A 23,184-nucleotide genomic window follows, 5' to 3' on the forward strand; every position below is an offset into this window, starting at 1 on the left:
AACACAGGGCAAAACATAGGTGGTTGTAATGTAAGCTAATTGTGCATCCCAATAAAGTCAAAGACCTGATCACCTTTGTGTCCCAAACGCAGGTGACATCCCCCTACTCGCCTGAGCCACCTTCTGAGCCGGTGTGGGTGATGCGCGAACCCACGCCCACTCCCGAAGACGACAAGACTCCGGACACGGACGAAGAAATTGAGCGTGCGTTCCGGGAGGCACAGATCCAGCGGGAGCGTCAGGCGCGGGAACGACTAGAGAGGGGGGTGGAGGAACCCGTGCCACCCAGAAGACCCAACCGGTCAGATCTCAACGCGCCCATGGAACCCAAGGTGAGCTAAAATATTCTCATTACCTCTGTAAAAATGTAGGCAGGTGTCTGTCCAGCAATGTCTTAAGATTTTAATGAGGCACACACATGTGCAGACTCAAACACATACACTCACTCACTCACTCACTCACTCACTCACTCACTCACTCACTCACTCACTCACTCACTCACTCACTCACTCACTCACACCACACCACACCACACACCACACACACATACATGTACACACATACATGTACATATACATGTACACACACACACACACACACAATGCACATACATGTATACACTCTCACACACATACACTTAGTACATTCTCACACAGAAACACACACACACTCACTCACACACAGACGCACACACATGTAGAATCTTGGGTGTGTGATTGTTCTATTTATGCTGCTGAGTGGTACATTAGTTTGGTTACCTGCCCAAAGCTCCAAAAGAGAGGTGTAAATGGCCAAAAGCTCCCCCTTTCAGGTTTCTGATACAATGCAGATACAACCAAACCAACATGCTTGGTCTCTTCCTGAGATTATCGTTATCATGATGGAATGCTTCCATGCTGGTAATTTCAGTGAAGACTGCCAGGGGGCATGCACAGATTGGCTGGCTGCCACTTGTCCTGCTGGCACCATGTAGTCAACATGGTTTGTTCAGACCCTTGTAAGGTCTAGTGTCACATAGGGTAGCAAGTTTCCTTGCTGTTTCAGTAGCAGGGTAAATTTTACTGGGAGGGGTTGCTATTCCTTCCTCTTTAACGTGCTTGTTGCTAGATGAAATACACAGTTTACTTTGTTCCTAAGCCTACTTTCAGCTATTCACTGAAAAGCAATAGTATATTAATTCAAATGGTTTTTAGTAGCCCAAAATAGTACCTTACGCCCACATGTACATGTAGGTGCATGGCTGCATCCACAATCAAAAATTAGGTGCATAGCTCCAATTTTCTGTGCCCTGATTTGCACCCAGTATTTCCAGCTCTGAGTAACCCACCAATATTTTCCATCCAGCCCAGTCCATTTTATGCAGAGTTCATAAATCTAACCCAGTAGCCAGAATTTATGCTGTTGCACTTCGAATTCACTCCTGTAATAAATGGTGTCTAATGAAAACTGCCCCGAGTGTAATTTGTAGGGACCCTGACAGGTGCGGTCAGGTATGGGGAGAGGGAGAATTATGCCACATAAAATGTATTGGCAGGGCACTTTGGAGGCCAGAAACAGTGTACTGATATACGGAGCGCTTCAGTGTTACAATTACTTACCAGGATGGATCGATTTGTATCGATCCAAGCCCTGTGTGTGTGCGTGTGTGTTAGACCAAATTTATGATCCGGTCTGATACGTTGTGCAATTGACGTATGTTTGGAAACTGAGGGCATTCTTGGGGTATGTGTTCTACAAAATTCAGCTGTCTTGTAATGGAAAAGGCTGCCTTAGATCCTTGTCGGCAGTTGTTTCTGTCACAGCCTGCTTGGAAATTCTATGACGTCGAAATCGTACAATGACCTACATGAATGTGACAGCGACGCAGCACCACACAAAAACGGGGATTTCTATAGTTAAGGACCACAAGATGGTAAAATTGTACCAGGCTCCACTAGAGAAATACGAAAACTGATAAATTCCTGCGACTATGTGGTGAACGTGACTACCGTATGGAAAATACATGACTTGGAAACACAGACAGACAAACAGACATACCAAAACAATTTGACACACCGAAAACAATATTTTATGTAGTCCTCCTGTTTCATGGACACAACTATACAGTTGCGTATGCAAACACTCTTTTGATTAAGTAAGAAATAGTATCATGTTAGTTTGATTTTGTCCTGCAAATATCAGGAAGATTTTACAAGCTTTGTAATGCATACTGCCGTTGCATGCATTAATAGCTTTTAAATAATGCAGCCAACAAGATGGGAAAAGATCCACCGCGTTGAGCAAGTTCAGCAGAACGCTGTCGTGTATCACTCCAGTGTAACCTACATTTCACGGCTGGTTGGCATCCATTGATCGTCCATCCCTCACTTCTCATGAGGTGTCCGCTTTCCTCTTCGTACATGTAGGATGTCCCTATGGCTCAACTGGTAGCAGCCTCACAGTTGAGCTCCTGGCTCCAATTAGTTAGTAGTAATTGGTTTATGTAGTAGTACATCCGGAATAACGGATCAGATTTTTTGTCTGCCAAGAAGTTGAGCCAGCGTAGGTTTCGCACTCGTGGTGTATCGTTTAGTACCCCTGGCTTGAGAGTACTGAAGTGAGTTCCTTAGCAGCTTGCCGTGCTGTTCTCCTAGATTCGGAGGTAGCCAGGAACAGAAACGTGGCGATTGTCTCACAGTTGGTAATTGGGAGACGCTGGTTTAATCCTGGGAAGGGCATCTCGGTTGGGACTGCACTACAGTCTTTCGGAAGGGATGTAAAGTGGGGATTCCGGTGTTCGAGGAGGTGCTTCAAGCATGTTAAGAAGGGCTAGCAACCCAACACCAAGGTATACACAGGATCAAATTTTTGACGATGACTGTCGCCTTCTTCAGGATCAATAATGACCAATCACTTCCGAATGGCAAGGAGACTTGCTGACCTATGTGCCACTAGGCACTACCAGATGAACAGCAACTCCACATACATGTATGAGGCTCCAAATTCATATTTTGGGAATGCCGTATTGGTGCACCAAACATAAAAATTCAGGTGCACAGAAAAAGATTTGGGTGCACAACATCAGATAAAGTAGATCGACAGCAAAACGTTTCAGATAGCATCTGCTATCATTTGGCAGTGATTGATGAAAAATAGCGGATGCCATCTGAAACATCTGACAGTTGCTTGCGCATTGTGTATCTTATTACCTGGATGTCTAACCTTCATTGATGTCTCTTATGAATAATTTTCCATGTCCAAATCTTCGATTTCACTCCCCGTGTGCGCACATGTATATGTGGCGTACATAATTTATTGCTTATCACCGAAACGGGGCCGCCTTCATCGTTAATTGGTTTAACACGTCAAAGCGAGAGACACGCGCATGCATCAAGCATGGGGCTACGGCCATTACGGTATCTCTTGTAATGGAGGATAATCGCTTTAAGTATAGAGTGGGGACATGCCAAGAGATAAAGGCGGCTGATCAACATGGAAACCTTGTTACGTTCGGAAGGTGATGCCATTCTTGCACCTCGGAGAAAGCAGAAGCCATTAGGCCACACCAATTTATTTCATTAGTTCTTGGACATTTTAAGATGAAAATATTATATAGTAAGTGAAATACATGCGATTGTCTTCACTTCATTAACTTATCTATTCAGAGTTTTGGTATAAAACCTGGTTCTGCCAGATCTTTTCCTTAGTCACTAAGACGAAATATAGTGGATGCTGTCTGTTTCAAAATTTTATCCAGTTGCTCGAGTAACAATTTTTGGAGTATGTAGCAAGGGAACATCTTAAAAGCAGATTGCAGAGGGGAAATTTGAATTTGAAGACTATATAAGATATATATAAAATTGAGTGCACCAAGGCATAAAACTGGTTTAAGGTAGTGTTTGTATGTATGTTGGTTCAGTAGCATAACTCAAAAAGCTATGGCTGAATTGTCATGAAATTTGGTATATGGTTAGGTCATGTGCTGTCGACGAGATGACTAGATTTTGGGCCCCCTGGTGGCTTTTATTGGTACTACAGCAGGACTTCCAGTTTTGATATCTAATTTTTATTATGCTTTTCCAATGAAGCATAAAATATTATCTTTTTGAAAATCAGAGAACAAAAAACTTAAATTGGAGTGGCTTTATGTTGCCCCATATGTAACATTGCTGTGACTTTGGCACGAACGCTTGAACTTGTTTTGCCGCGCATGGGTGACAGTAAGTGGCGGTAAGTCGTACATGACTTATCATCTGTGTCTGGGAAATTGCATTTTGATTGATCGAAACGAGTTGAATGAATTTTAGCCTTCTTTGGAGCGGTGTTGATGTCATCAACCAAGGAGTCATCGAAGGTCGGACGGAAAGTGCATAAAACGTCCAGAAGTAGACAAAAATGGCCATAAAGGCTGCTATAGCGAGGTGGTTTTGTGGTTATGGTTGTAGACTTTGAATCTGGAGGTTCTTGGGTTCAAATCCCTAGCAAGCTCCAATGTTGTGCCCCCTTGGGAAAGGCACGTAAAACACCTATTTCCTCACTCTACTCAGGTGAAAATGAGTACCTAGCTTAAAGTGGTTATCTCACTATAGACTGGGCCTAATTGCACCAATTTAGGTATGTATTTTGGAACGTCCCTTAAATTAAATTTTAGGGCAGTTTGAGTTCAAAAGGGCACAAAGTTTATCTACATGCACATTTTGTACTTATTTGGAACATGATAGTCTAGAAGTGGCCTTAGAATAATCAGTGCCCATAACAAATTTTACAATTACATGACCCTAACAAAAGACTATATACAGTATATATGAAGTAGCCAAGCAGGAAGAAGTTAAATCAAAACTGGTATTACAGAAATTCGTCAAAGCCGGAAGTTCATTAATGCCCTAATATTCACAAAACCAGTTCATAGACAATTAGACAATTTTGAAAATGGGCTGATGTTGGGACTGCTCAGAGCGACCAATTTATGTCTGCTTTTGTTTTGTCGCTCAACCTTTAATAAAAATTGATATTACAGAAATTCTTCAGAACCAGAAGTGCCCAAATATTTTCAAAACCAGTTCAAAGACCAATTTTGAAAATCTGTCTATGTTGGGAATGCTCAGAGCAACCAATTTATATCTGCTTTTCTTTTTTTTGCTCAACCTTTGAGAACTATTGGTAACAAAGGTTACGCTTAATCAAAATTGATATAACAGAAATTCCTCAAAGCCAGAAGTTTCTTAATGCTTAGATATTCACAAAACCAGTTCATAGACTGTTATCATACCTTGGCCTTTATTTGTCTCCGACCCATTTCATCACATACATGTATCAGCACATATCAATTCGTAGTTAAAAGCCTGGCGTATCACAGATCTAGTTTCAGTCACTGATGAAAGGTAGTGCATGCAGTGCCTGAAACATCTAACCATTCCTCAAATCTGTCCAGTTGCTTGAGTAACCATTAGCTTGCATACCTTGGCCAATTTTGCAAATCTGCAGATGCCAAAACTGCCCTGAGCGACCGTTCTGTAAATCACTTGCCGCCACCGTGAAGTTAAAGTTCATTCAAAATGTCCATTTTCCTTACACCGTGAAATTTTGCTACAGTGAAGATAAAGTGAATTACAGTACCTTGCATACCTTGGCCAATTTTGCAAATCTGCAGATGCCAAAACTGCCCTGAGCGACCGATTGATACCTGCAAATTGGGACGAAGTAAGAAACCTAATTGGCTTGAACGTTTGTGGGAGCATAATTTACTACCAAGGAAAATTGGCTGCGATCTTTTCGCCTATAACTCACAGTGTTTTCACCGTGCGCATAATCAGATCGAGGGAACTACCGGTAATCCTACGGGGAGCCGCGTATTAATCTGTGAGTTATCCTCGCAAAGCTATTATATTAAAAGGTACTGCATCGAACCATCTGTCCCCCTTCCTCAGTTACCAAATGAATTTTTAACAGTCAACACCCATGGACGATGCTAAGCTTCCGTTACCTTGAAATATATGGCTTGTTTCCCGGATTACCTTTGACTGCATTAGATGAGCCCAATCTGGTTTCCGCTGGTGGTTTCGTCAGTCGCAAAGTGAATTTTCAACAGTCAAAAGGCCATGGAAGATGCTAAGCCTCCGTTACCAAAAGATGTTATGGCTTCTACCCCGGATTACCATCAACGAGCACTCACTGCTAACTCACCTTTAATTGCATTAGATGAGCCCAATCTGTTCTTCGTTGGTCACTTCATCAGTTATCACATGAATTTTCAAGAGTCAACAGGCCTTGAACGATGCTAAGCCTCCATTACCAAAAAACTAATGGTGTCTACCTTGGATTACTTCCAGTAGGCCATGAAACACTCACTGCTAACTCACCTCTAACTGCATTAGATGTGCCCGATCTGTTTTTGGTTGGTCGCTTCGTCTGTTACCAAATGAATTCTCAACAGCAATGGAGAGTGCTTATAGCCACTGCTTCCAAAATATATATGACTTTTCTTTAGGATTGCTAACGGTCATTAAACTGCTCACCTGTAGCTGTATCAATTGAGCCCAATCTGTTTTTTCGTTGGTCGCTTTGTGAGTTACAAAATGAATTTTCATGAACAGCCATGAAGAACGCAAAGTTTCTTTTGCCAAAAAATATATGGCTTCTCTCCAGTATTATCAGCAGTCAGTGGACCGCACACCTTTAACTCCATTCGATGATCCCAATCTCTTTTTCCTTGGTCACTTCCAAATGAATTTTCAACAGTCGCCGTTGCCAAAAGATAAATGGCTTCCAGCCAGGGTTAGCAGCAGTCAGTGGACCCCTAACCCTTAACTGCATTATATGAGCCCAATCTGTTTTCCCTTGGTCGCTTCCTCAGATACCAAGTGAATTTTTGACAGTTGACAGCCATGCATGAAGCTAAGCCTCTGTTACCATAAGATATACGGCTTCCATCCAGGATTACTGTAGTAGTAGCAGTCAGTAGATGGCGCACCCTTAGCTGCATTAGATGCGCCCAAACTGTTTTTCGTTGGTCGCTTCTTCAGTCACATAGTGAATTTTCAACAACCAACAGCCATGGCGAATGCTAAGCCGCTGTTTCCCAAAAATATATGGCTTTTCTCAAAGATTATCAGAAGTCAGTGGACCGCTCAACTGCATTACATGTGCCCGATCTGATCTCTATTGGTCACTTTGTCAGTTACCAAATGAATTTTCGACTGTCGCCATTGCCGAAAGATCCATCCAGGATTTCTAGTACATGTAGTAGCAGTCAGTGAACCGCTCAACTGCATTAGATGTGCCCGATCTGATCTCTATTGGTCACTTCGTCAGTAGTAGCAGTCAGTGGACGTTGCACCCTTAACTGCATTAGATGTGCCCGATCTGCTCTCCGCTGGCCGACTGTTGATTAGAGGGTCATAAGTATCTGTCACGGGACTGATTACGTCGATCTTAGCGTCAGACACCGGCCCCCTCTCCCCCTACGAGTGCAAGTCTAAACGCCGGTACCGGCCTGGAGTACACCAACTCGCGCTCTGTGAATGAACAGACTGGGAATCACCCTCTGGAGTACATATCCAAGATGACGCACTATTTTCCCATGGAGGAGAAACAGATCCACGTCTTATTTGTCCATCTCTTGCCGTTTCAGACCATGCGGCAGACCTCCAGAGGATACCACAACGAAGGTAAGCGTCTTGCTCTCTCTTACGGAAGATGATGTATGAATGCGTTTCTACTGTACGTTCCATTACCACATATCATGTCGCATTACCAGATTCAATTTAGCTTGCTTGTGATGATTCTCCTCTGTTGTATGTATGTATGTAGCATTGGAGCATTGATGAAGTGAAGTCTAGTGTAGAGAAATTTAAAAAGATCTGTGGAGAAATGTCTCCTGATGCTTTGATGATCCTAATTTTCTCGCGTATTTATAGCTGTGAGAGTGTTAAGAAATTTTTCTGTGTTGAGAATATTTGATTTGACATCAGTTTGGCTGTAAGCCCACTGAATGCACATACTACTGCCATGGCTAGTGTTACTAGGCAGTAAGTTGTTATCATACATTTGCAGACCAACAGTGCGTGCACATGTACCATGTAGGTCTTACCATCCTTTGCATTGAAATACTTGATAATTCAAAAGGCTTGTAATCCAGGATATTACTTAGTTTGTATAACAAATACACTTTCTAACTTGTGGCAGAACATTTAACACATTTGTGCCTTACTGTGAATTCAGTTACTTTTGGGATAGTGCTATTTCATTGTAGCAGGGAAAAGGCGAACGAATTTTGCTGTGTTTTAAATTCACAGTCAAATTCTGTAGCTTACATTAGTCTTGCATTGGAAACGCATAATTATTTGTAGCTTGAATTTCCAGTGGGAAAACCACAAAAACAAAACAACTGCGGAAGTTTCAGGATATACAGTGCCTGATTAAAGTTTATTTGAGATTAAGTGAGTCGGCGAAACATGATTGAAACATGATGAACCTCCTTTTGTTGGGAGAAATTAGGTCTTTAATACCCACCCTCCATACTGATGTGAATATTGATTAAAGATGTTAGCTGTATTGAAGCCGTGATGAAACTGCCCCCGCACATTTGCATGTCTAGGATAACTGTCGTGCTCCCCTTGTCAGTGATATTGATTTCCAGTTCAGATCATAACACTGGGGACCTAGATGTAAATTGCTTCGGAAATGTGTATGTTGTGGTTCTGACATTTTCAACTCTAATTTGAGAATGTCAATTTCGTACTTGCATTCTTAAAATCTCGTTCAGAAAATATTTTATGTTGTAGTCTATCTCTTTGAATAGTTTACTATATTGGCTTGGTGTATTTTTTTGCTTTGTATATACTGTGGTATTGACATTGTCATATTTCATTTGCCTAAAGTATTTGTAAAGTTAATGAATGAATGAATGAATGAACGAACGTGAACAAACAAATGAATGAACAAACAAACGAATGAATGAAAAACCTTTGGATAGAAGTTGCAGTCTATATCTTTCAATAGTTAGCTATGTTGGCTTTGTGTTTTTTTTCTTCATTGAGATTTTTGTATTCCGATTAGAAAGTCTTGCATTCCCTTATTGCTACTTGTCTGCACATTAAAGCACATGAATACCCTAGCTAGTTTGTAATGTCAAAGTGTGTACATGTTGGAATGTTCAGTATTCAGAACACTAGATTCCCACTGGAGGCTGCGACCACCGAGTGCCTAAAGATTTGGCAGATTGCTAAACTATTTTCAGAGATAAAGGCCAAGTTTTTTCACTCTTTGTGTGTTTTACTGTCTGGAAAATCATATTCCAATTATGAAACCAAGGGCCACCCAAATGCAATTTTGGTCCCTGTACAGTCACTCAGTGATCGCCATCTAGTGTAAAAGGGGAACTAACAGTAGATTTGACAGATTGCTAGATTATTTTCATAGATAAGGCCACACCAAATTAAATTAACAGATTTTTATTTAAAAAAAAAAAGATTTTAGAAAAAAAAATCATGAAAACAGAAGGCGTGATTTTTTTTTTCTAAAATTTTTTGTTTTGGGAAAATGAAAATCCCTTAACCAAGAAATTAAATTGGTGTGGCCTAAATAAATTTTTTCTTAACATTTTGTATGTTTTGCTGTCTTTTAAATCATACTTTTACATCAAATTTTGGTCGCTGTACGATTGCTCAGCAATCGCTGTCTAGTAGAAAAGTGGGCCTTAGATTTAGCAGATTGCTGAATTATTTTCATAGATAAAGAACATTTTGTGTGTTTTGCTGTCTTTGAATCATACTATTAAAACCAAATTTTGGTCGCTGTACAGTCACTCAGTGATCGCCGTCTAGTGAAAAAGTGGGCCTTAGATTTGACAGATTGCTAGATTATTTGTGTTTTGCTGTCTTTTAAATCATACTATTACATCCTTTTTTGGTTGCTGTAGGGTTGCTAAGTGATCGCCATCTAGTGTAAAAGGGAACTTAGATTGCTTGCTAAATAATTTGTGTTTTGCTGTCTTTTAAATCATACTGATTGCTGAATTATTTTCAAAGATAGAGAACATTTTGTTTGTTTTGGTCTCTTTTGAATCATACCATTACACCAAATGTTGGTCGCTGTACACTCACTCATCGTCTACATGTAGTTGAAAAGTGGGCCTTAGACAGCTGTGAGGTAAAACCACTAAAAGCCTTCTGAGGAGCAGGAATCCTTGGTGATGCATGCCTGGTACAAACAGCTTGGGGTTTCAGCCACTTAGTTGAAAACAAATTACCAGGAAATGAAAGATGGGCTTACGGCAAATGGAGACATCGGTACTGGATGCGTGCCTCCAGATGCTTGTGGTTCTTCTTTCTTCTTCTTTTTTAAGAAAAATCTTGCTCATTGCAAGGCCATAGGGGCATTGAACTAATTGTTGTGATTGGTTTAAACTGAATGTGGCTAAGGTGAGAGAATGAGATGTATGTTTGTTTTAAAGGTTTGTAGGTTATAATCAGTGGGAAAGCAGTGGGCTAGGAGGGATTTCCATAGTTTTGCTGTTCGTGGAAAAAAGCTGTTGAAAAAAACCGTACTTCTTGTTGTTTGTAGCATTGGAGCATTGACGAATGGTACCGTAGTATGAGAATGAACTGAACTGATAGAATTTTGTTTTAAATCCTTAGAAAAGCGTCTGCTGATAAATTGCTGATCGTATATAATTTGCTCGCATACATGTATCTAGTATACTGTATTTAGATTCACTTTAACTTCGCGGTAGCAAATTTTCACGGTGTAAGGAAAATGGAAATTTTCACTGAACTTTAACTTCAAGGTGGCGGCAAGTGATTTACAGAATGGATGTGTGAAGGAATCACAAATAATCACAAAAGGTTTTTTCACGGTGATGATAAGTTCACGGTACAGAGGTGACCATGAAAACAGTGAACATAAAGTTACAGTGAAAGAAACAAGAATTACAGTAGCTGATAGAGCACATCTGTAAGTCGACTGTATGAGCATACTGCAATGGATAGTGTTACTTTCTGGTAAATAGTCTTTATAATCACACTTTTACATCTTGTATCAAATTCCAATTATGAAATCAAGCTTGGTTCCAGATGTTCTGTGCTCGCTTGCAAAACCACGGCACCGCTTATGCGTAGTTCTGTGTGACGAATGTGTCTTCATTATAACCAGGAAACTGGAGAGGCACAACATGCGCCATTAGTGAAATGATTTAATGTGAATATTCGGCAGCATCTGTTCAAGTTGAGACGGATCAAGACCTGAAGGCTATGGAAAGTTTTTTGTTATATTAGGCCAGGCCAATTTATTTTGTTTTTTCTCAGAATAGCCTGTCCTGTTTTTCCCAAAACAAGAATATTTGTTTTTGGTAGTGCTACAGAGTTTGAAATTTGCATGAGTAAAAAAAAGGACCCTTTAGCATAGGGTTTTTTGCTTTGATCAGAGATTTCTACCTCAAGGTTACAGCTCTGAACTAAAGCTCATTCTGTCTTTCTACTCAAGAGATAATCTCCGAGCACGAAAGCTTTTAACGGTCTCTTACGTACATGTATGTCGCTGTTAACAAGTTAAAGAGGTTTACACAAGACATGCCTTAGGGGTGGGATTACTTAGCTTCTGTGCTGTCATGATTTTGGATGGGTCTGTCTGGAACAAGGGTGGGCAGTACATCATTGTTGATGTCAAAAATAAGGCAACTCTACTTTGGAAACAGGAACTGTGGGGCATTAAGGAAAAGCGATGGAAGCAAAATTTTGGTAATGATGTTAGGTATCAGAAAACATTTTTATGTAGCTGCTCTTGGAAATATGTGAAGCCTAAATTCATTATCTTAATGGAGTGTTCCTAATTGTGCCTAATTTTTGCTGCAACCTTGCCAATTTTCCCTTGCGGTCACACAGGTGGGATGCACGGATAAAATTTTTGACCTCTACAAACTAAAGGGCCGTGCCCAGAATGTCACATTCTCAGTTTCGACTCCAAGTCAGATACAAGACAACTTTATTGGAAATCGCAGTGTTGCCACTGACATAGAAACCAACGTACAATGATCGAAATTGATCAAAAATGGATTTGCAGTGATTGCGCCTCTTTGGATCAATTTGTGCAATTTTGCCAATTGTGACTTTTTTCAGTATTCCAATTTCGTTACATTTTGCACAAAATTCGCAATTTCAGGTGACAAATTGCTGCCGTTGGAGGAAAGTGCCACCGATAAGCATCGTTTTGAGCCACTTTTGCAAATTTCTTTTGCAATTTTTGGCTATAAGGCACAGCCCAGTGAGATGCCTGCTTTGGCTGTGTTTGAATACATTGAACTTAAAACTGCACAGAGAATTCGCTATTTAACATTCAGCTGCGTTCCTATTCTTACTGTTGGCCCCATATATGTACCATCCTTAGAGACCGAAAGGTTAAGCAATTCTGGCCGAATGGATGTTCGGTCTCAGACACATAAAAACCTTGACGGACCTCTTTCGTACTTTGACATCATATTTTGCCCCACTGTGGCCGTTTCCTGTGTTTTTACTACTTTGTTATGATGGCTCATATGCCACAAATAATTATGTGATCGCTCAGTCATACGGCTTTACGGCCACTCAGTCCTGTTGGGCAGGGAGACTGGCTCTTGTTATTAAGTCTGTCTCCCGCTTGGAAAGGTTACGTCTCCGTTCTGGCATTGATGCTGTCTTTCCATCTTAGATTTGATGGCGTAACTTTTTATTGGAATATCCGTGTAATAAGCATCTACCTATACATGTGTTTCATCTGCATCACTGTTGTCAAACCCGTTACAACGCAGTTGTTCATCATGATATAATTGTGTTAAGTACAAGATGAATCATTTTTATGTTTTTACGACAATACAGAAGTCAATTACGTATCTAATGATGTCATTTTAATGGGAGGCTGACTTGACTGCATACATTTTTACTGGAGTATCTCAATGATCTTCCTGCTCTTCATCTGTACCTGTGTTACATCTGTAAGTATCAAACCCAGTACTATGTAGTTTTTTATGATGTCATTGAAGTAGGTATTCAAAACTCTGATGATTGCGTTCGATACTAAAACAATCATTGATTTATGGTTTACGACAAAATGTTTTTTGCAGAGGTCAATTACGTAAGATCACATCAAATAGGAGAAGTCCTATCAGTGGAAAGCATAACTTAATGACAGCAACATTCCAGTACCAAGGACAGGGGTCTTTTTGATAAGCATTTCCCTGTTTTTCATCTGTATAAGTGTTATGTCTGTTAGTATGAAACCCAGTACATTGTAACTGTTCAACATAGGAGGTATTCATGAACTCAGATAATTGTTTTAAGTACAATAGTGACCATTTTTATGTTTTATGACAATGTAGAAGTCAATTATAGACTTATCTAAGTTCACATCAAATAGGTGAAGCACAACTTAACAACAACACCATTTTAGTACCAAGGACAGGGATCTCTATAATAAGCATCTGTACAAGTGTTTCATCTTTTAGTATCAAACCCTGTACATCGTAGTTGTTCATGATGTCATTGCATTAGGTATCCATAAACTCAGATAATTGTGTTAAGTACCAAGACACACATTCCTATGTTTTTTACGACTGGGACAGGGGTTTCTATGATAAGCATCAAGGAGATTTCATCTCTATCAGTGGTACATCTTTTAGTATCAGACCCAGCACATCGTAGTTGTTCATGATGTCATTGCAGTGGGTATTCATTAACTCAGATAATTGTGTTAAGTATGAGACCTATTATTTTCATGTTTTTACAACTATGCAGAAGTCAGTCATTGATAAAATTACTCAAGATCACCTCATTTCTATGTTTTTATGACTGCAGAAGTCATCATTGATAGAATTATTCTACATCCTATCAAATAGGTGTGGTCCTATCAGTGGAAAGCAGGGTTTAATGACAACAGCTATTTTAGCACCAAGGACAGGGACCATTGCTTTAATGTTGTCTACAGCCTAACTAAAGGTTACAAATAGAAGTTCTGTCGGTGGAAAGCATAGTTTAATGATAACAGCTTTTCCAGCACCAGGGACAGAGATCATTGATTTAAAGTTGTCTGTTAGTCTATAGCCTAACTAAAGGTTACAAATAGAGGTCCTGTCAGTTGAAAGCGTAACTTAATGACAGCAGCTATTTTAGCACCGTGGACAGAGAGCATCAATTGATGTTGTCTGTAGCCTAACTAAAGGTTAGAAATTGATGCAGCACCTGACATAATGATTTAGGTGTACAGAAATTATTTGGGGGTTCACAACATCCAATAAAGTAGATCGTCAGCAAAACATAAAGATTATTACAAACCTTATCTTCAGTACTTCAATCTGAAATTATATAGCTATCTTCAAAATTGCAACACTTGGTAATGCATCTACAACAAAGCTTTTGTTACTTTTACGACACTTAGAATATGCTGTATAGTAGTGTGTAACCCTACACAAATATCTAGATACACTAGTGCACCCACAGTACAAAATTTAGGGTGTAGAAAAGTGCACATACACCCAGTATTTCAAGATCTGATTATACCTGCTTCTATAGATTTGCTCTATGTATGGCTGATAGCTATCTTTCATCGCATCACATCCTTTCTGCTTCACGGAATGCTGACATTCACCCCGAATAATTCTCCACTTCTAGTGAAAAGTTGCTCTCCCATTCAACGGGTAATGCATCCCACATTTCACCTGCATGCCATTTTCCATTGATAGATGCCGTTAAATCCGCCGCTTTTGAATAAACCTGATACGAGGTCGTCGACTCAAGCACTTTAGAAAATGATAGGTGTAGTTTGCCGTTGAACACATCATAGGATTTAGGAAAGCGATGCCTACAGCGTACACTTTTCTCGTCAAAATCCTGCCATTTCAGAAAGTACATTATTTGCTTTATAAAATGGCACTGACCTTGCCATTTCAGAGAGAACATCATGTGGTGTATAAAGTATAATATATGTATATATATAAAGATGATACCTTGACCTTCTTTTGAAGCCATTGAATGTTGAAAAAGTGCCATTTTCAGAGAGTACATTGTCTGTTATGGAAAAGGCCATTGACTTTCCTTTTTGATCCCACAAAATGTTGGAAATGTGCCATTTCATATATACTTAAATACTTTAGAAAATGATACAGTTTGGCGTTGAACACATCCAAGGATTTAGCAAAGCGATGCCTGCAGCGTACACTTTTCTCGTCAAAAGCCTGCCATTTCAGAAAGTACATTATCTGCTTTATAAAATGACATTGACCTTTCTTTTGATGCCACAAAGACGTGCCATTTTAGAGAGCACATTATGTGTTGTATAAATTATTATGTATATATATAGATATGCCTTTTGAAGCCATTGAACGTTGAAAACGTGCCATTTCAGAGAATACATTGTCTGTTATAGAAAAGGCCATTGACTTTCCTCTTTAATCCCACAAAATGTTGGAAATGTGCCATTTCATATATACTCAAATACTTTAGAAAATGATACAGTTTGGCGTTGAACACATCCAAGGATTTAGCAAAGCAATGCCTGTAGCGTACACTTTTCTCGTCAAAAACGTACCATTTCAGAGAGTACATTATGTGTTGTATAAATTATTATGTATATATATAGATGATGCCTTTTGAAGCCATTGAATGTTGAAAACGTGCCATTTCTGAGAGTACATTATCTGTTATAGAAAATGCCATTGACCTTTTTTAGATTCCACAAAACCTTGAAAATGTGCCATTTCAGAGAGTACATTATCATGATTATGTTCTATAAATATATACAATGCCTATGACCTTCGTTTCAAGAGAGCACATTATGTTATATATATACATTAATATGTATATAAAGAGAGAGGGAGATAGAGAGATAGATGATGCCATTGACCTTTTTTTGATGCCACAAAAGGCTGAAAACGGGCCATTTCTGAGAGTACATTATGTATTTTATGTATATATATGTACTATGTATCTAGATGATGCCAATGACCTTGCTTTTGAAGCCACTGAACGAGGTTTTGGTTTGGAGCCACACTGACTGGGTTTCCAGTCATGCATTGTTGGGGAATATGTCCTTATCAGTAAACCCACTCTCCATAAAGCTTACTGGGATCCGCTGTAATCATCCTTCTCAGCCCCACCAAACTTTTCTGTCTGCCGCAGCTTTTACGGCCATGGCAAGTGAATTCTATGGAACACATCCCCTGCAGACTCTGAGTCTTGTGCAAGAATACAAAAAAAACACAGAAACAATGTACATGTAGGTAAAAACAAGAATTGTTGCAACAATATATGGTATAACAGCCAACTTTCTGTCTGTCTCTCCTTTTAAGGCCACAGCAATTTTATGGCTGACATCATTTGCAGCCTCTGAATCTTGTGCAAAAGAGAAAAAAAAGATGTGTAAAAACTTTAAGAATTGAATCGACAAAACGGTTCATTTCTATATTCAGGAAGTGCAGATAGTGACACTATTGTGGTAACCCAATATCACTAGGACTGCACTCAAGGCTACCTCACTGGTTATGTCACTTCTACAACTAAGGCAGACGTTTAAGAATGAAGTTTCTTGCTTTTTTTTCAATAATCAACTCATGCACGGATGTCATCCATAAGATTTACTTGCTGTTGCCTAAATGGAAAACTTTGCCATGACGTACAGACGTTTTCTGGGAACAGATTCCAGATATGACTTCATAGTAGCCAGCAGACTGATTGTGAATGTAATGGACCTTAGATTTCGTCCGCCAAAACTCGTTATCCATCTAGATAATAACTTTGGGCAATGAGAAATCCCAAGCAGAGCATCCGACGTTAAAATAAAACTAGAGTACTGCCCATGTGGTGCAGCTCCTGATGTAATCTGTTTTTATAGACTTGTGTAGCCCAAAGGACGGATGTCGCTGTAGCTCGACTGCTACCAGCATCACTGTTGAGCTCCTGGTTCCAATCAGTTGGTGACTTGGAGACTCTGGTTAAATCCTGGGTTGGGGCTGCACCCGTCTTTAGGCTTGCTTATGTCGAGTCCTTCCAGTCTCAGTCGTCTTTAGGAAGAAACGTAAAATGGGGGTCTCATGATCAAAGAGGTGCATTTAGCACGTGAAAGTGGGAGGCCTAGGAACCCCTTCCTGTAAAAATTTACCCTGCTACTGAAACAGCAAGGAAACTTGCTGCCCTATGTTCCCCTAGGCACTACAAGGTTCTGAACGAACATAGCCTCAAATGTTGTAAGACAGCAACCGTGAGCTTTTTTATCCCCACAGTCTTATCTTAAATGTTACAGGCAGGAAGCATGGGAGACAGCATTGAACAACTTACATGTACCACCCTGATGGTAAATACAACTTTAGTCATCGTCAAGGTTGGCAGTGCTGCTAAACTCTCCCTGAATCACAGTAACAGATCCAGATTGAGTAGAAGTTATGGCAAAAGGCAGGGTGGTCCTATTTGTAGCTGTCTTGAAGCTGAAACAAGCTTACATTGTACCAAACAGTAGGCTTCAGGGAAAAAGTAAGTAGATCTTTCAAGTTACAGTGAATGCACCTTCCTTTTTGAGAATCTAATACTAGTACTTCTACTGATGATATGTTATACATTTCTTACGTTGATGAAGGTTAGACATTCAGGTAATAAGAATCACCAAAAAAAGTTACTCAAGCAACTGAATGAAATTTTGAATGTGCACTTCTAGTTAATATGAAATGTTGCATTACTGTCTAGGATAAATTACTAAGGCTGTCTACTATGGTAATGGCATCTCATCATGCATAGATAAAGCGACTGTGCCTTAGGGCCCTGTCACACTTCTGCATATATTCAAGTGCGTTTGAGTTGCACATTTGACCCACCGTTGTGCAGCCTGGTTATCAAACCTAAGAAATCACTTATTCGAACTGCAAACTTAACCTAAACCAGAAACATGTTAATACGCAACTCATGCAGACTTGTATATACATTGTACGCACAAGTGTGACAGGGGCTTTAGTGGGACAATGCAGATCCATTACTCTAATATCCATGGATATTGGACAACAGGTCGACAAAGCTGCTCATCATTTTTGACGGTAAGAACTTAATGAAAATGGGATGAAGCAAGGCGCCACTTTCGAAATTGACCCCCTCTCTCGTATTTCAATTTGATATGAGTTTTTTAAGTGATTAGAGATGCTGCCAACCCATGCATCAATATTTCATGGGACATACAAATGTAGTGTCCCAATCCCATTTTGATTAATCACTCAATGCACCATCCCACCAGTAATTGTGACATATGGAACCAGTAGTTTCCAAGTTTGCCTATTTGTGAAGTAAACATAGTTATAGACAAGATAGAATTGAATTGACCAAAGAAGAATCTGAAAAAAAGAAACAAATGGAATACAGGTCCCCAAAGCACAAGTGGTAGCACAACCCCGATGCTTTGACATCCGGATCAAATTCCGGGGGTGGGGGTTCAATCCAAGGGTCGGCCCTAGCTTGGGCATGTTGTAAGGGATTACGTTTGTCATAAATGGTGACGTAAAGCCGGCGGCCCCGTGTATGAGAGAGCTTCCGGCATTAGCCTCAAGTGTCAAACCTCTGCATGTAAAAGAACCCAACATACTTCTCAAGAAGAGTAGGGGCGACCCGGTGTGCTTGGCTAGACACACGAGCTGTAGCAAAACCGTATTGCACTACTAGCTAATGACAAAGCTATGAGGGAGCTTCAGACATAACCCTCAAGTGCCTAACCTTTGCATGTAAAAGAACCCAACACACTTATGAAGAAGAGTAGGGGTGACCTGGTGTGCTTGGCTAAACATGCGAGCTGTAGAAAAATCGTATTTCACTATTAGCTAATGACGAAACGTCATGCTTGTCCTCAATCTGAGGTTGTCCACTCTACCTTTGAAGTGGAGTCCCAGAAATTAGGTCCTGTCCACTCGTACACACGTACATGTGAAGTACAGGGGACCCAGTAAGTGGACATAATCATCTTATCAGCAGGGTTGAAAGGGGGGCAGATGGTTTATTCATGTCGTGAGGGTCATCCTGACAAGATCTTACCCTGTGATTTGATCAGTGCAGGGATAGTTGATACTGGGTTTGAACACGTCGCACGTTCTAAAGTCCATGCCTTAGGGGTGGGATTACTTTGTTTCTGTTCTGTCGTGATTTGGGATGGGTCTGTCTGGAACAAGGGTAGGCAGTAGATCATTGGCTGTAACAGACGGGAAAAAGAAGGCGGATCAACTTTGGAAACAGAGAAACTGTGAGCATTAAAGAAAAGCGATAGAAGCCAAAATTTGGTACTGATGCTAGGTATCAGAAAATATTGTTCCTGTAGCTGTTTTTGGAAATATGGTAACAAACCTGATACTGGGTTTGGACACGTTGCGTATTATACATGTAAAGCCCACCCAGTACATGTAGATTACTGAAGCCTGATTGCTTATATTATAGGCTTAGGAAAATCAATGTTGTGTTTTCGATTACAGTCCTGAAAAAATTAGGGTCGGTAGGTATGGATTCTTTTTATCTTCCTCTTTTTTTACCATAGCCGAGAAGGTTATGTTTACTGGTACATGTATGTGTGTCTGTTTGTTGTCCTTGTCTGTGTTTTATATTTTCGTCCATCAACATAATAGGTGGGACCTAAGCTTAGTAGGTCTGTATATATCACTTTTTCTATTGCAGTAGAAATGAAGATAGCATGATGGAAAATGATAGCATGATCAAATATTTTAATGTCTCTTGCCAGCGGCCAAGACCCCTCCAAAAAGGCTATGGTTAGAAGGTTTTTGCCAGGGTTGGTCAAGTAACCAGAAACACAGCATTTTTTCCTCGGCCTTATTACATTGCGTGAGAAAAGAACCTTGACTTTCTTGAGTGTAACGTGACTAAAATGGATATTGGCTGTGTCAGGTTCTCTGAGTGCGATTGGCAAGTGATGTCTTACTGTCCTCACTCTCAGTTGCTGATGAAAGATAGCAGATGCTATCTGAAACATCTTTCTCTTTAGAGAAGTTATCTAGTTGCTAGATTGGCTCTGTGAAGGAGGTCAGTGAACTCCAGTGGGGGTACTGTTTTTGTCTGTGTTTTTTTTTTTTTTTTAATCAATTCGTAAGAACCTGATGTTGCCATCGATTTACGAAGAAAGTCGGCTCAATTGTTACTGTAGCAGCATCTCTTCACCCTAGGTCAGAAACATCAATGCTCGAGACAAGTATTGACTTCACTGACCCATTAGGAGAAGCAGGGGTTACGAAGGCTGCTCGGGAAATTCCCTACCCCAAGTGTTTGTGTGTTCTCACATACAACTGAAGAATCTTTTGACGGATTTGTTTGAAATTTGGCGTGTGCGCTGGAAATCTTTAAATGTTTGAGGTGTTTTATTTTGACAGTGACCTCTCAACAGCAAATTCATGACACTATGAATATACGTTTCCAATTTATCATGATTACTACACTGTACTACAGAATTGTTTCAACTGAAAATTCAAAACACTGTGAAAACCTCATTTCCCATTCTATTACGAAATTGACTTGACTTAGTTAGATCCACCGTCAGTTTGACATTTTAGCTATTCATCCTGTGGTCTATACATGAACTACATTAATACATCACATAAGAGAAAGGATGACATTGAAATTAAGTCCATGTGAAAGGTAAACAAATTAACAGTAATCATAGGAGACATTTCAAGCAGCAGTCAGTAATTGTTAAGCAGCAATGTTGAAGCTGCATGTAACTGTCAGGAATATCACCAACATTCTACTGCACAATTAAGTCCACGTGAAAATAAGCAAATTTACAGTAATTACAGAAGACAGTTTAAGCAGCAGTCAGTAATTGGTAGGTAACGTTTTGGATGTAGGAGCTGCATGTATCTGTCAGTGATATCACAACATTCTACTACAAAATTAAGTCCACGTGAAAAAAACAAGTTTAAAGTAATTACAGGAGACTTTTTAAGCAGCAGTCAGTAATTGGTAGCTAGCAGGGGATTTTGGAGCTGCGTGTATCTGTCAGTGATATCACAACATTCTACTACAAAATAAAGTCCGTGTGAAAAAAACAAGTTTAAAGTAATTATAAGAGACTTTTTATGCAGCAGTCAGTAATTGGTAGCTAGCATTCGGATTTTGGAGCTTTGTGTATCTGTCAGGACTATCAACCGCTGGGGTGTGAAAGATGTAAAGGAGGAAATTACATATACTTGAGACTGCCTGCCTCAAGTCCATGTTCATTGATCCGTAAGTGCTCTGTCAGCCCCAATTTCCTGTGTTCAGAAATAGAACAGGTGGCAAGATGGCCTTGTGGTTGGGGCTGTTACCTCCTGGAAAATGGGAGGTATAGTTTTGGGGCTGTGTTTGTGTATGTGTGTGTACATTGTGTATGTGTGTGTGTGTGTGTGTGTGTGTGCGCGCGCGCGCGTGTGTGTGTGTGTTTGTCTTTGTGTGTTTTTTTTGTGCGAGATGGGACGCAAAGCCGTATTGCCGCTGTTTAAGGATAGCCACACCTTGAGCATGCTAAAGAACCCACCACACTTAAATTGATTTATTGAAAAGAGTGGGGTCTTTCCTTGTGTGAGTGGTTTCCCCAAACATGTTTGGCAATACAGGTTTGGAGTCATTTTCATTCAAAGCATTCGGTTTGACAGTCACTGTTATAAGAAGAGTGTTTTTTTTTTTTTTTTTCAATCAATAGAATTGTGATTTACCTGTATTTTTACCACCCATTGGAAATCTTAAATGGACTAGCTCAGGCCATATTGCAGGCCATCGAGGGACATCATGTGAGATTGTGTTCTGCATATTTCATTCCTGAGAATTACATATTACCTGCTCTGTGGTCACCCGAGACACCTTTACGTCCCGATCATCTAACGGTGAATGCTAATAGCTTGGCTTGAGGAAATGAAAGCCGTTGAGTGACTGTCTAAATGCTTAAGGTATTGTTGAAGGGTGGCTGAGGAATTTTGGGATGTTTTTGAAAAAACCCTTTCTTAAGCTTTATAAACCTTCCTGAACCTTGATTTTTTTTCAGGTAGTACCTTATAGCAAGGTGATGATTTATGCAAATTAGTATGATGTCATGATTACGTCATCAAGATTTATAAGGCCACGCCCCTTTTTCAGAAGAAACGCTCTCCTTGGCTTGTGCTTGGATGTTCATCAATATAACTTTGCAGGAATGTACATGATTTTTGGCGAATTTTTTTTTGTCTGATAACAAGAAAAAATCTTAAGCATACGGAGGCTGCCGTACTACTGGAACAGTATTTTTGAGGCACAAATCCAGAGCTTTAGGCCACATCAGTTTAATATTTTGGTTCCTGGGTTTTTAGAAAATAAACTCGAAAAAACGTAATGAAAACAAAGCTTGAGGACAAGGGAACAAGAGCTTTCTACCACTCGAAAAGCATGTCCAGAACACAAGATACCAAAACCAGAAGTTCTGCTGCAGTACCATAGAAGACTGCTAGGAGGCCAATTATCAAACTTGATGTTTGCTTTCCCAACCCCTACCCACATACCAAATGTCATAAAGATTTCACAGCTTCTCAAGTTATGCTGGTAACAAACAAACAAACAAACAAACAAACAAATAAACAAACACACACAGAAACACACACACACACACACACACACAAACACACATACACACAAACACACATGCACACAAACAACCAAACACACAACTGGCACTGAAAACATAACTGAAGGTAATAAAAAGATTCAATACGTTAAAACGCTGATAATTTATCAGGGCTTGTAGTTTTATCAGTGTCCTTGATCGGTGTGTCTTCCCAGTATAAATCATGAAGACGATGCAGCAGTAAAATGTTTACACGCTCATAAGTGAGACGTTTTACTATGCGATAAAAAGTCAACTTTGCCCTGCAGTGAAAGAGCCAGCTGCTCAACCTATTATGTGCGCTCGTGTTGGGTTTTATCATTTACAGCTGGGCAAAAGGTGAGGCCAATTTACCTGGGACTACAGTGTCCGGAGAGTATGGGGGGTCTGTATGTCTTTTTCTGTTAAGCATAGTGAGCTGAGTAAAAAGACTCTCTTTTGCTTCATGAATATAAGTTAGGTAAAAACTTTACTTTTGGGACCGTATCTGTAGGCAGCAACACCTGAGCTGCAGTGCTATATGTGAACCAGACAGAATTGCCTTGAAGAAGGTAACTTTTTATTGAGTGATTTACCCGCCGGATGAAACTATTCACTGAGCATAGC

The 23,184-nt window shown here is 40.0% G+C and overlaps 1 protein-coding gene across 3 annotated transcripts in view; it reads left to right on the forward strand.

Annotated features, from left to right (window-relative positions):
- LOC136428991 (amyloid-beta A4 precursor protein-binding family A member 2-like) overlaps positions 1 to 23,184 on the forward strand; it is an 87,078-nt gene that overhangs the window by 21,091 nt on the left and 42,803 nt on the right. For all 3 annotated transcript variants that reach the window (XM_066418861.1, XM_066418862.1, XM_066418863.1), the window contains exons 5-6: positions 93 to 332; positions 7,610 to 7,646. In XM_066418861.1, the coding sequence (XP_066274958.1) occupies positions 93 to 332; positions 7,610 to 7,646 (277 nt within the window). The remainder of the gene's footprint in view (positions 1 to 92; positions 333 to 7,609; positions 7,647 to 23,184) is intronic.

This window comes from Branchiostoma lanceolatum, chromosome 2 (genome assembly GCF_035083965.1).
Source record: "Branchiostoma lanceolatum isolate klBraLanc5 chromosome 2, klBraLanc5.hap2, whole genome shotgun sequence".
NCBI classification, from domain to species: Eukaryota; Metazoa; Chordata; class Leptocardii; order Amphioxiformes; family Branchiostomatidae; genus Branchiostoma; species Branchiostoma lanceolatum.